The sequence below is a fragment of the Haliotis rufescens genome, unplaced genomic scaffold (genome assembly GCF_023055435.1).
Source record: "Haliotis rufescens isolate VD_foot unplaced genomic scaffold, xgHalRufe1.0.p SCAF_1, whole genome shotgun sequence".
NCBI classification, from domain to species: domain Eukaryota; kingdom Metazoa; phylum Mollusca; class Gastropoda; order Lepetellida; family Haliotidae; genus Haliotis; species Haliotis rufescens.
Window position 1 is genome coordinate 36,588,478 of NW_025963779.1, and position 15,747 is coordinate 36,604,224.

Here is a 15,747-nt window from a genome sequence, read left to right on the forward strand (position 1 = left end):
TGAAGATCTTTGATATTGCTTTCAACATAGAAACTATTTGTTATAACACTTCGCTCTACGAGTCCCCCGTTGTGATTCCTGGGCGGAGTAGGTCCTAAGTATCCGGTGCTTTGTGAAAGAGTCCGGTATAGTACCATTGGGTGATCAGTCTTATTTGGGGTTATCATGCCCCGAAGGCGTGGTTCGCTGCTCATGCCGTCAACTCCTTGTTTGCCTGGTCAGAAGTGGATGTAAAGGGAGCATTGATACGGCTTCAGTATGCTGACTGCGGTGTATATAACGCTATCTGCTAACTCTTTCAACGATTCATCAATCACAGCTTATATTCTTTTGTGTAGGAGATAGACAACTTCTATCCATCTTCTGAACGCCGTAACTATTGATTCAGCCTTCTTAATATTGTAATCACTACAATCTTTTGGAAAGTGAATATGAAAATAACCGCCTGAAGTGTTAATCACTTCAATGTATGTCGCTAAAGCGCCAAACGATATTAACAACAGGCACTTGATTGGCTGAAATTTGAAATAAGCCCGGAAGAGTTGTTTCCCTTCAGCTATGTACGGTCACCGTGGTCGAATGGAGCGGGGAACTCATTAAATCGGTGAATAAACTTATTCTGTTCACCCAAAGAGACAGTACGCTATAGACACGAGAGTTTTCAAGAGTTTGTACACACGGTCTAATACATAAAACTATCATCAGATATTTATCGCAGTTTTAATCACATATTTGGGGAACGTAAATGACAAGGTGACTGCAATTTGACACGAATGTTAACGAACAAATGGGTGTCTAATGGGATCGGGTGGTCAGTCTCGCTGACATGGTTGATGCATGTCATCGTATCCCAATTTCGTGGATGCTCATGATATCAATCACTGGATTGACTGGTAGAGACTCGATTATTCACTGACATCCGTCATGTAGCTGGATTATTGCTGTGTGCGGCGTTATAAACAAACAAACAAACAACATATTGTGTGTGATGAAGTGTCTTTACGTTAGGTTGGGCTACTTAATTCAGTATAATAATGATAACATTAATGATTTCAATGACATTGAATTTAGCAAGTGAATACTCATTACGTTACATTATTATTACCCCGGTCACTGGATCAATGTGCACTCAGATTTAAATCTCAGCTTCCTGGAGTTCATACTACTCAAGCTACCCTAAGAGGCGCAGGAAGGTTATCAGTCACATTACCATCTTATCGGACCGGGTACCCATTCACTGCTTGAGACACCATATGTAACCTGTGTTTCAGTGTTGGGCAAGAACCCTAAAAACTCTCAACGCGATCACCCATCCAACTACTGTCTTAACTTCGTCTATTTTTCCAACCTCAATGTTCTTGTGAATGCAAGCATGTATTGAGAAATGCCAATGATTAGCAACACAATGGCGTAAGGCGAACATTTAAAATGAAAGTGAACAGTGAATATGTCATTGCTTCAGAAACAATATAAATCGTTAATGTTCAGAGAAAATGTGACGGAAATAAACATTGGGGTATAACAATTTGATAGTGAGCGAAGCTAAGGGGAATAGATCTGTGTTTAATCAAACAATCAAAGCAGCCTACGACACAACAATGCGAGCAGCTCACTGACGTATCATATTCATAGCCGTTACAGCTACAATTTCAACCAACAAAGCACATGAAAATCCATTTGCGTTCGAAACTTCAGGGCAAAAGAAATAATCGTACATCCATGTCACAAAGATGAGATCTGACTGGTTCACGTGATATTGATAAAATACGATGAATCCCGCCTGGGAGGGAAATTAATTTCTGAACAGGAGAATAAATCCCTAATACCCCGCCACGAAGAAGACAGATTGCACGTGGATTAATGAGCGGCAGAATACTCCTCTCAGAAGCAAAAAGCCGCTTTTTTCCGAGTCATTGGACATCACGACATGACATGACAAGTTAACCTAAGCTCAATCAAACAGCTGTTTTCTATCAAGTTTCAATAAAAAAAAATCATTTTTGGCAGAGTAAAAAATGTCGGTAAGATATATTCGTTGTATCAGTATTACTCGGGGTACATGTGGTTTTATGCGTCTCTCGTGGCATAAAAACTAACGCAGGACACATTAAACCACATGTATCCCTCTTGATACGGCTTCAACTTAAAATGCAAATCCCATGTTTCATGGTGACTGAAATTAACCAAACAAGAAATGGTTATTCGATGGTGATGTATTTGATACGGATATCATAGGCGATATCACATGCATCACATCAATGAGTATCTGACAAGAGGTGACGTGCGCGTGACGTCACAAGGAACACAAGGGTAGCAATTTCACAGTACACTGTAAGGAGCAAAGTGATATGTGAAGTTTCAATTGCATACTTTCTTCTGCCCGGCAGTTTATGAATGTTACTTCCGTAGAGCGTAATCAATGTCCATACTAGTATCAATGTTCCCATTTTGATAAGAAATTGTATTACATCACTTAAAGATGCTGATTAAATGGGTATATGTTCCAATGTTATGGATCGAACTACGGAACGTAGAAATACGGAACGAATGCCAAGCGTACGGCACTGATCAAAGCAACTTTCATCATGATCATCTAGCGTTGTACCCAAAGCATTCATCTCACCTACATTACGGCACTTTGGAAAAAAACCCAAAAAACAATGATCTGTTAAAAACTAGTGTGTACTGGAAACTGATATTACTACCCTGTGCATGTATGCATGGGCGGATACCGAGGGGTGTGTGTGGGGGTGTGTGGGGGTGGGGGTGGGGGGGTTGTGCGCACCCCCCTTTTTTATTTCGAAAAAAATCTTTATTTCAGTATAAATTACCACCAAAGACAATAAATAGATTTTAGATTTTACATAGATCTGAAACATATGCTACACTGAAATAACAGATACATGCAATGTCAATGCAGGAGAATAACCTAGATTATCCGCAGGAACAGATTCCATTTGGCGTCAAGAGCAAATACCTGTGACAATTATATGAATGGATCACTGAAAATCAGCGATGACACCAGCTGCAGGTGTTCGCGAACAAGGTATTTACTAAGCATGTCCTGTCCTACCGGTACCACCCGCCATTCACACAATTTGCGTAAAAAAGTAAGTATTTATTGCCTGACTTTGTACGGCAGTACTTTTGCCATGCGACGACAGCCTGTAAACAAACCAGACAATCAAGTAATCGATGAACCAGGAAATTCAGTGACACGCTAGTCTTTTACTGATTTTGTTGAAACTAATAAAAACTAATGAAAGCTATTGCGCTTTCGTGTTTAGTTTGCAAACTTTGGATACATGAATGTACAGGTAGTCGCTTCATGTATAAACAAACGACGTTCGACGACCAGATCAGTACTAAAACCATCATGAAACGATAATAAGATAATGGCTTATTTACCTGATTTTGTTGTCTTTAGTCCATCCGTTGTTGTTAGTAATTAAAAGTATCTGTTACGTCAGTTGTTTTGCACGTTTTCAAAAATATTCTTCACATTCTGAATATAATCATATCATGTGATACTCAGCAACTCTTGTCAATGCAATCATGATCTGGCAGACGACACAACACCGCGCTCGTGCAACTTGCAATTGACCTTGATGACGCGAACGGTTGATGTAATCACGTGACCGAATTGCACTCTGTTACACTTCCTATAAGAAAATTAGATATCATACATTCTCATTTTTTGTGAGTAAATCCTTGGATATTAATAAACCGTGTAGTTTGTGAAATGATTGATGGTAGGTCTCAGCTTGCGTGATAATATCAGTTTAATTCCGAGGGGTGCCAAGTGTCACCTCAGCTTGACTAGACACAACACAGACGATGTCACTGGAAGTGACGTGACACGGTGACGGGTCATGTAGATTGGATCGGAGATAATTGATGATCAAGGCACCGACTTGCATGCTCCGATTGGGAGTCAGTCATAGGAAAATATTACGTGATATCGACAGGTGCTTTCATAGATAAGAACAAAGTATTGCCGATAGACAAAATACTGCGCTTGACTAAATAGGTAAAGAAATGCCATGTCAGCATGTGATTATCTACAGCAAAATCTTTGAATAATGGTCAAATAATTTGAAAGTGTGTTTGCTTATTCGTCCATTATTAGAAATGGATCAGTATACAATCTTGATATACATGATGCAATGTATGTAATAAAAGACAGGTTTCGGTTGAACCAAACAGTATACAAATTAAACTTAATTTATGAAAACAAACCTAGTAATATAATTAGGGCTTATCTGGGATTTGAACCGAGATCATAGATCTCTGGCATGCTCAATTTACACAACGCTGTACAGCGAATTTCGGCGCCTTATGTTTGTTTGTGTTTTGTTTAACGCCACACTCAGCAACATTCCAGCTATATGACGGCGTTCTGTAAATAATCGAGTCTGGTCCCATCGATCCACGCAATTGGGATACGATGACATGCATCAACCAAGTCAGCGAGCCTGACCACCCGATCCCGTAAGTCGCCTCTTACGACAAGCATAGTCGCCTTTTACGGTAAGCATGGGTTGTTGAAGACCTATTCTAACCCGGATTTTCACGGGTCTTCGACGCCTTAGCGACAGTGCTACCCGCAGCCCCTCCAGAATCTAAAAAGTGAAACATTTTCAGAGAACAGTAGGGAATATAATTTTTATCACAACTGAATCATACATGCCTTAGTTGTACCGTGTGTACACGTGGTCGGTCGAACATGCTTACCGGAATGTACATAATACCCACAATAAACTCAAACAATAGACCCATATATACCACGCATATAAAACAGACATATCAAGATATATTCCCCCTTAACATAGCTCAGGGCCTGTCTCGATAAGCTTGGTACATTCATTGAGACATTAAAAGGGCTCTTCCCATGTAGTTATAAACCGCTCCATGTGATTAATGATTTCCATAAACAACTGCTATAAGCCTTGTTATGGGCAACAAACCCACTGCCAAGTTCCTTATGGAGAGAACGGCATACGAACCGTTAGTATGTCCGCAATAAATTATGTTGCGATCACAATGTAGACACGGACAACAATGTTTGTGTACACGAACACCAACGGCGGGTAACAAAGTGAAAGTCGTATATTATACGTCAGTATACATTAAGCAACACCACTGTAAGGAATGAAGATTGGCAGAGGGATTCTGGTGCTTCGTTCGTCTGAACTATATTATGTCGACTTGCTTTCCCGGCAAGTATTGTTGAGAACATGTTTGTTCAGCCTATCATTTCACATGTTCGGTCTTCCGGAGAAACCGGTATTCAATCTAAAAATGAACTCTGTCTAGATATCTGATGTTTCAAGCAAACACAAATATGTCTTTTGCTATTTGTTACCGTCCGCGTCAATTATCACCAGTCGCGTCGCGGCGTCGCGGCATCACAGATGAAATGAATTCGGCCTTCAGGTCTTGATAACAATGGCGCCTCATACAATCTATGGCAAGTATTAAAATACACAGGGGTTCGACCTATCATTTCACAGCTCATGGACCAAGGAAGCTATGTATTTACAAACATATGTCTATAGTGTTTACCAAGTCATGAGACGCCGCTGAAGTTTTCAATATGGCGTCAATACTCGGAACAATGAAAATATTAATATCTTAATTCCAAATCTCGGAATACTTACACTCTGGTATAAACAAATATGACATGACATGACATGACATGACATGACATCTGATTATATCTATCAACACACAGTTCACATCAAACTGAGATATCAATATATGCAATACCCCGATCTTACTAAATTCGCTTTTTGACCTCACAACTATAACCCACAACACTAACCATCCCCTAGACAACCAAGTAACTTTATGTCTGTCCCTTAAATGCGATCCACCTATATCAAGAAAAGATGTTTCAAAATAATGTTTCGTTTGTGCCATCTTGGATGCCAATAACAGTTGTAATACAGAAGAAATAAACGTTTGAACACTTCTCTCTACAAAAAATCACAGAAAAAGAAGACCACATGCCATTTAAACTAACATCTAGTCTCTGAAATGAACATATCGCACAGAAAAAAATAGTTGTTATATTATCTTAATAAAAATTTAATTAAAAGGAGCCAAGAGACTCTTCATTTTCAGATACTGCAGAAATCTAGACTTGCCAAACATTATAGAATGGCATGGCTGTATTTGATATATTTGTATCAGGTCTGTAAGAAAGATTACATGCCATTCTATATATTGAATTACACACAATAAATTTCGTCCTGCTATTTGGACAGTGTCAACAAAACAAAACGCTTTTACGCACCAGTTATTCCTCAAAATTGTTAACATAAACAATGGCCTTAGACCTACTCACACATGAAGCGAGACAGACACGTACACAGGTGATCTAAAGCGTTCCTGGACACAACAATACCCCATTATTGTTACCGGTGCCCACAGTACATATATATTACACTACACTGACTGTTGTTTGTGATCCAGGTGATATGTTTGATGTCGTGTTCACACTCTATTGTGAGGTCACAATGAGATCTGTCAGTTTTATTTTTCTTCGTGTTAGAGGTCCATCTGACAAAGAGATCAGGAATGCGAGGAACTTTAATTGTGTTGGGGAATAGTTGAAGTTTGTTGATTTTTCTCCGGGGGTTATATGTCAACACCATAACTACACTTGTGTCTGTTTCTGTGTTATAGGGTGGAGTTAGTGTGTTGTTATTGTTATGAGTTTGGTAAGTGCATGCCTGTTCATGATGACAGATCCAAACACAATCCCTAAATGATCAACATATATCGTTTTATTCTGATCTGCTATCAGTAACTGTATCTGTTCACGTTGATATAGAGTGAATTTGATTTTACGCCCTTTTAGCAATATTCCAGCAATATCACGGCGGGGTCACCAGAAATGGGCTTCACACATTGTTCCCATGTCGCGAATCGAACCCGGGATTTCGGCGTGACGAGCGAACGCCTTAACCACTAGGCTACCCGACCGCCCCTACGTTGATATATTAACAAAACATATATGTACGCAATGGAACCCAATACAGAGGCTGGTCCGGGGTTTGAAAAAAGAGGTGTGTGTGTTTGTTCACATAAAATGTCACGAGGTGGCTTGGCCGGGGGCCACTGATACTAACACTTTGTCTATGAAAACATTTCTTTAAAAAAAATGGGTTTTTTTTCAAATGAACGGGCCACTTAACACGTGACACCTCCAGCACCCACCTCTGGGTCAGAGAGTATAATATATTCCGAACACGTTCTACAGTTCGCCAATGGGCCGTTTACATAGAATTGAAGGTCGTTATATCGCGTTGAAATAATTATAGGTTTTGAGACAGGGGGCTATTAATATGCATTCTGTATAAATAGACGAACATTAGGCCTCATTCCACAAAGCGGCGTGACAATCGTAAGTCATGTTAAAGTAGGGGATCGTAGAACTTTATTGTTTGTTGAGCAGGACCGGAGGGTAAGACTGACTTGGGTTTGAATAATGTTGTACATTAACAGTTAACCGGTGTAACAGTTGTCATGGTCCAATAGGAAATGGCCCTGTCGACAGGACTATGGCGTGTTTAGTTTCCAACGTCCTACTATGGACAGAGCTTCCTGCAGGGTCGACCCGTGAAAATCCGGGATATAGGTCTTCAGCAAGCCATGCTTGCCGTAAAAGACGACTATGCTTGTCGTAAGAGGCGACCAACGAGATGGGGTGGTCAGGTTCCCAATTGCGTGGATCGATGCTCATGATATCAATCACTGGATTGTGTGGTCCAGATTCGATTATTTGCAGACCGCCGTCATATAGCTGGAATATTGCTGAGTGCGGCGTTAATCAACAAACCAACCAACCAATCCTGCAGGTCCAGACTCACAAAGCGTTTGTAGCGCAGCGACTTAACGTACGTCTATAATTTACCATAGACTTACGGCTGTCGTAGCTACGAACATACAGCATGGTTTTATGTCCGGAAGTACTACTGCTAGGACACAACGTCTGTCTGACATTCAGTTCTTAGATCTACATGGCCACTAGGACAGTGGGACCAAATTAATTCAAGGTTTGATCAGACGGCGCACGACTCAGATGTCGTATATGACGTATCCATTTGTGTGCGACGTATGCGGGACAATACACTAACTAATCCGAAGTTTGTCCAACGCGAGGCAGCCTCTATCTGGTGTTTTAGAAGAAGAAGAAGATGAAGGAGAAGAAGAAGGAGAAGAAGATTTATTGTACATTAACACCCATAGGGGCAAGGTACAAAGCATGTACATGTCTTGTTATAAAGTTAGAAAATCTGATGTACATAATGTAATAGAAATACTGCTTTTTCAAGGTCCCGATGAGATGCATATTTTCTTTGCATGATCATTTTCTAAATGAAAAAGAAGATATTTTTGGGGAAGGCGCCGGTGGATTTAGTAGTATTTATAGTGATATTGGTTGTATAGCTGGGAGGGTGATGATTTTAGTTCTAGTCTCAGATCTTTGGAGAGAGGACATTTCAATAGAAAGTGTTCTTCATCTTCATGTTCATTATGATTTACAGAAAGCCAGTTCTGATAACCCATATTAGAGACCAAATGTTCAGAAATATTTCATTAGTCTGTGTTTATTGTCTTGTGATTGGCCCCGTCGGATAAGGAAAATTGGTTGACTTGGTAATCGGATATATTCTACCATACCAACTCTAACAAACATTTTCAGCCGGGGTTAATCACATTTAAAAGCCGTTCATCTATCTCATCAACCACTCCAAACTTGAATAAGTATCACAGCTTAACCGTTTGCGCTATAATCCTGTCGAGAGTGCTGTTTCTCGTACCCCAGACTTCTAATCCTGTATACCATGAACCGGTTAACCCCGAACAGTGCTGTAATGATCCACATCAAGCACCATTAGGCTCGGAGTCTCTGTTGGAGGGGACCTCCAGGCACTCCTTCAGCACAGACATACAAGACGTGTGTAGGTGCAGGATAAATACACGTAGAGCCATAGTCATGTTTATGTTTGTCCTTAAGCTGCATCGCCGTAACACGGGCGTAGCGAAGCCTACACTTATCGCAGTCCGAGTTGCTGGAGAAGGATATCCATATTACAGATTACCACACCTATACAACAACCACGGGCACCGAGCATGGATTGGGCCAACCGGTGGTCGATAACGTGAGTATCGACAAACGGACATACTGGAAAGCCCAATCGGCAAACCTCGCCCCTTTCCGTAACCGCAAAGATCGCCGATCAGTGACAAGCAGGGTCAGATCCGAGAAGTACGTGCACGGAATTTGAACGATATTGCAGTTGAGAGAGTGTTGTTGTTGTTTGTTTGTTTTTTACGCGGCACTCAGCAATATTCCAGCTATAAGACGGCGGTCTGTAAATAATCGAGTCTGGACCATATAATCCAGTGATTGATATCATGAGCATCGATACACGCAATGCGATGACATGCATCAACCAAGTCAGCGAGCCACTAAATGTTGATGTATCGCACTAGGAATATTCCAGTGATGTCACAGCGGAGTGTCAATAATCGAGGCTAAGTACATGTGTGATTGTCAGCATGAGCTACGACCCACGCACGATGACAGGCACGATGACGCCCAGTCAACTAGGTCACACATCCGATCCTCACCAGTCGCATTCGTGACAAAACTCGTGTTATACCGGGACAAGCCGAATAGCGTCTTCTTGCAGGTTACGGAAAGGGGCGAGTGGTGACGAAGGCACCAGTCGGTTCTTACGACAAGCATGACGTCCTTGGAACGTTACCTGTTTCAGAATCCCCCCGGGATGAAAGATGGTATAAGTGCATACATAGATATGCATACGTCTGACACATCCTCACTGAAGCCATGCGTGTATTCTCAAAATACACCGTAATAAATACAGTGTGCTCGTGTCAACTCATCTGGTCAAAGAACTGGGATATGTTACGCCGTTATACAGACGCCTGGCTGACAAAGCTATCATGCGCGCAGTGGTGCAACCCATTAACATGACAATCGGGCCAGTCGTCCGGCCGAAAGACACTGACAAAAGAGTTAATTACATGACAGAAGTATCAGAAAGATAAATCTATTACAAAATGGTCTGGCCTGTAAGGCACATTCGGATCCAGTATTAACGGATTACATGCGATCGGTGCTCGTAATGAAGCGCCTTCTTATCGGATATATGTAGATGCACACCCAGCCACATATATTACAATCAAGATCAAAAACCCACATGTAACTTTACATGATAATCTATGGTATATGTCTTCTAAACTGTATAAGCCATTGTTTACGCGCAGAAAACGAAGAATACAGAACTTCCAGAAACTTAACGATTCTTCTCGTTTAATAATTCCATTTGTCTACTTTTTGGCAAGTTATTATTCTTCAGCCCTTCGTTATTAATAATTTATAAGTTTACTGACGACATATCTCTAAATGCATGCAACACTGACAATGGTACGTTTATCAGAGGTATTACAATCTATGGCCACTGCAATATATCTCTTGATTTAACAGGTCATCATCTTCACACTAATCAAACACACCTATTCCCATCTGGAGAAATGCTCGTTTGTTTGTGTCACTGTTTGTTGTAAAATGCGCACTTAGCAAATATTCCGGCTATATGAAGGCGGTCTTTTAATTAATCGAGTCTTGACCAGACAATCCAATGGTTCACGTCATGCGCATCGATCTACTCATCATTTAAATAGGTATTTGTCAAAGGTATCATGACATCTAACAAAATGTTCGTAGACAATTAAGTTAATTATGTCCCACTGAAATCAGGTGCACAACCGATCTATAGATGTTGTCTGTAGTCCTTTAAGGGGTGAGTTAAACATAATTCATGTATATACATCTTAATAACTTAGCTATCTCTACGTGCCACAATAAAGGTGTGTATTCGTTGTTGCATAGTATTCATTCGTACAGTTATCGCACCTTCTGCTTAGCAATCAGTCTATGTCAAACAAATAACAAAACGTATTTCTAAAAGAAACCAAAGTAATATTGTAACCAAAAATGAAACCTGACTCTACAGAATGAGGCATTCTGATGTGACAAAGGGCAACGCTGCTACTAAAGAGGTCCGTTATTTCCACAATAACGATCTAAAAACAATAAGGCATAAGGAGGTAGAAGTCAGCCCTGGCGTACACTAATTCTCACCACATTAAGCTGATCCCCGTATCGATCAATCGATCTGAATACCACGAGACACACACACAAGATATCTGAATAACACCTGACTTCAACAACTGTCATCCTTACCTGTAACTGTGAGGGGGGTGGCTGTCAGGCGCTTGTGGGTCAGGACCCTCACAGGGGCACTGCTTGACCGTTTTTGCCGCATTTCTCAAATTTCTGTAAATCCCGAAACGTTTCACAATCACTGGACCATCTGACCAACTGCTAGAACACAGCGGGGGTAAGCACTTAGTCCCAATAAACAGTATATATTTCCAATGAACAATGTTATCAAGCAATTCGACGCTGAACAACGTTCTCAGTTTAAATCTACTGTTCACAGCGTCCCTTATCACTTTCTTCTCGCGGGTCTGGCCCGGGTGGCGGTTAATATCTGTCAATTGCAAGCCTGCAACATACACGGTAGTCTATATCACCACTGTATTATCAACAATCAACGAGTATCGGCTTTGACATACCTCACAGTCAGCTGTACCTGGCGTGTATGTTTCGCCATGTTCCTAGGCGAGAGGGCACACATTGAAAAGCGACCGGGGTCGCTGTTTGTAATGATAAGTCCATACACGAACAAACGTTTGGTAGCGCCTTCTGTCTCGCTGACAAAACACCATAGCTCACTAGAATAATATTGCAAAGCAGTAAATATTGCGACGCTCGTTTTATTAACTCTACCGATCCGGTATGAATAGAAAAGTGGCTTAGTGAGGTTTGGTCAGGAGAGGCAAAGGAAAGTGGGATTAGTTTCGTTATGCCTTATTGATAAGCCAATAAAATGCAATTGATTTCAGCAAAGGATAAATCATAAGTTACATGGGGCACCAGCATAAGCCAAGGCTGGAATTAAGGCCTACTTTGTTACTGGGATCCTTACCTGCGGTATTTAGCAGGAGACAGAACGCTGTCACGTGGCACTGTTGTGTCGTAGGCGTCCATGGTATTGAGGAATGTCAAAAGAATTATAATGGTGAGATGAGGTGAAATTTGGTTTAACGTCGCGTCCAAGATTATTGCACTTAAATTGCGACGTGTGTGTGTGTGTGTGTGTGTGCGTGCGTGTGTGTGTGTGTGTGTGTGTGTTTGTACTAGTCAAGACTAATGCCGATTTATAGTGCTAGCTTACTGAGATACCATGCGCATGTTAACACGAATACCCCACTCAGACACAGTATACTGACTCCGAGCCGAACCATCCTTGTTTTAGCCCCTTTTTGCCGAGCGCCAGACAAGTATCACCTTTTAACGTCTTTTTGTATGACGCGGCCGGGCGGACGCTCTACCACTAGACCACGGAGGCGGCCGTCCATTATATTGAGTATTGAGAGTTTAGTAAATCAAATTGCTATCACAGCTAACACATGTTTTAATCAATATCGTAAATATGATAAGGAATGGTTTATCTGTTTGTTATTTAGCACCGTAATATTCCATTTCTACGACGGCGGCCTGTAAATAATCGAGTCGTGATCAGACAAACCAGTGATTGATATCATGATCAACATCTCATGCCGTCGGGGTACGGTGACATACAATCAACCAAGTCACCAATACTGACCACCCGATCCATTCATCCTCCTCTTACATGCATAGTTGTTACTTATTATTAAGATCCGGGGTAGAATAGGTCTTCAGCAAACCCATGCTTGTCGTAAGGGGCGACAAACGGGATCGGATGGTCAGGCTCGCTGACTAGGTCAATGCACGTCATCGTATCCCAATTGCGTGGATCGATGTTCATGATATCAATCACTGGATTGTCTGGTCCAGGCTCGATTATTTACAGATCAGCCTAAAAAATCTGGAATATTGCTGAGTGCGGCGTTGAACAAACAATGAATACTAGTTTTTTACTCCCAGTGGGTAAAATATAAATAGGATTACAATAAGGGGCAAGGATATAGGAGAATGATTTTCACGACAAACCTAATTCACCAATGACAGCAAACGTAATTTTTTGTACCGTAGAAGTTATTCTCTAACGACTCGGCGATGAAAGGCCATGCATTTGTGATCATCAATCAGTGTTTTCTGGTGTCTCCCAGGCCCCCAGCGTGTACACCTTGTATACACGTGGCCATTAGCATTACAACTGCATCGTCTCACTCATCTACATCGTTGATTTTGTATATATACTAACCACATAAAGAAACTGTGCACGGAGAAAATATAGATATAAGGCCACACCGTCCATATATGAAAGATAGGTTTGAACACAGCAATTATTGGAGACATTCAAACGCTCATGCACGTGCCATGCGATATGACGTCATTGATGGGGGCCTATGGACGAGCAATGTGTTACTGCACGTGCATCCTGTGCAGCTGTACACAGCATGTGCAACTCAAAATTCGCTGTCACTTTGGAAAGCATGATCTGTGTTCATTCAAAAATTCAAAACTTCTCAGGCGCAGACACAAGCATATCACAAGCAAATCATGCCAAGATTGATAGCTGCACAGCGTCATGAAGCCATTGGAATGATCCGAGCGGGAATGAGGCAACAACAGGTGGCAACACATTTCCAATGCCATCGTAACACGATATCGGCATTGGTGAGGCGTTATCAGAACACAAATGACGTTGCCGACCACCCACGTTCAGGACGTCCCCGAGTAACGACGCCAAGACAGGACAGATGGATTCGAGTTACACATCTCCGACACAGGTTCCAAACGGCAGTAACGACGTCCCAGACAATTCCTGGACTGCGCCGTATCCATCCCAACACTGTCAGGAATCGTTTACGTCAGTACGGGATTCGACCACGACGCCCTGCCATAACTCCCATCCTGACACACCATCATCGAGTCAACCGTCTAAGATGGTGTCGAAATCATGTTCGCCAACCTCGAATATGGTGGAGAAATGTTGTCTTTACAGATGAATCGAGGTTCAACATTTCCCACAGTGACGGGCGCCAACGTGTCTACCGGCGTTTGGGAGAACGTTATTGTGGAGAGGAATCGTTTTGGAGGTGGCTCTGTGATGATTTGGGGTTGGATAACAGCACGGCACCGAACCCCTTTGATGGTTGTTCAGGGCAATCTCACCGGTGTTGGCTACAGAGATCAGATTCTGAGGCCTGTGGTCATTCCTGTCCTGCAACGTCATGGCCCGGGATTGACACTTCAACAGGACAACGTTCGTCCTCACACGGCTAGGGTCGCAATGGATTTCCTTCACCATAACAATGTCATGTTACTGCCATGGCCTGCAATTTCTCCAGATCTCTCCCCAATAGAGCATGTGTGGGATGAAATGGAGCGCCGTCTGCGTCGTCTTCCACATCCTCCAGATAACGTCCGTGACTTGGCACAGGATTTGAGGAGGATATGGCAGGCCATTCCCCAGGCCTTCCATGCCCATTTGGTGGACTCCATGCGTCGCCGATGCACTGCTGTGATTCACGCACAGGGTGGTCATACCCGTTATTGACTTTGTGACTTTGTCGTTTGACCCCCTACTCCATTTTGATCTTCTGACGTCATCGTAACAGATGTTGTTCAGGCCCTGTTGACATTTTCTTATAGTCCGATCATTCAGCTGCTACAGCGTCTGCATCATTTTGTTCTTGCTGTGTTGTATTTCAATCCAGAATATATTTTCTCCGTGCACAGTTTCTTTATGTGGCTAGTATAGTTCAAAAAGCGTTGTGGCATTATTCAGAAAGGGGTTCGTATTTCTGTAACAAAATAGACAAGGTCAAATAAATAAGTCTTGTTTCTCAGCCTGAAAAGAGTATTCTTTATCGCAGTAGGTGAGTGAGTGAGCGAGTTATTATTATTATTGTTATTATTATTTTAGTTAAGAACACACAATGGCATTCAGAAAGTGGTCAAATGTAACAAATGTTATATTTGGGATAACACTTTCATGGTAAAGTATTTTTGGGGTTGAGTCCCGTCCGGGATTCGAACCCACACCGCCAGAGTGAGGCATGTTATCGCCAGCACACAAAGTCAGCGATCTAACCCACTCAGCCACCGAGAGTTCCACAAAATGAAAGTCCGACAACTGGTAGTCTAGATCACGTACTTTGTGTACCCTTCTGACAAGTGTAAATTGGCACGGCTCCCATGGCCGAAAGCTATGAACATACAATGCCATTTAGAAAGTGGTCAAATGTAACAAATGTTATATTTGGGATAACACTTTCTTGGTAATGTACAGAAGTGTTATCACAAATATAATATTCGTTAGTATTTTAGTTATTAGCGTGGGAGCAGGTCTTAGACGTTTAAAACTTTGAAGAAACTTACGAGCACGGGTATTGTGCTGACAACCCGGAAACATATGATGAATCTGGGTTCGAACCCACGATCATAGGTTTCTGACACACCTAAGGGACGCAACTCTGTACGGCGACTTTTCTCCACCCGTATCCCCCCACAGATTAATGAGTGAGTCAGTCAGTTGGGTTTAACGCCGTTTTAACAGTATTCCAGTTATATCACGGCGTGTCAGCTTAATGTGGGAGGAAAGCCCGAAGTGATGCAGGTCTCAGACGTTTACCACTTCGGTGAAACCC

At 41.9% G+C, this 15,747-nt stretch overlaps 1 protein-coding gene across 3 annotated transcripts in view; it reads right to left on the minus strand.

Moving 5' to 3' along the window:
• Positions 1-11,869, minus strand: part of LOC124135689 (advillin-like) — a 61,952-nt gene extending 50,083 nt beyond the window's left edge. The window contains exon 1 of one of the 3 annotated variants that reach the window (XM_046501148.2): positions 11,285-11,869. In XM_046501148.2, coding sequence (XP_046357104.2) covers positions 11,285-11,366 — 82 coding nt within the window. In that variant the 5' untranslated portion in view covers positions 11,367-11,869. Of the gene's footprint in view, positions 1-3,408; positions 3,561-11,284 lie in introns of those variants that run through there. The other 2 variants (XM_046501147.2, XM_046501150.2) reach the window with 2 other exon arrangements.
• Between the last annotated feature and the right edge of the window lie 3,878 nt (positions 11,870-15,747).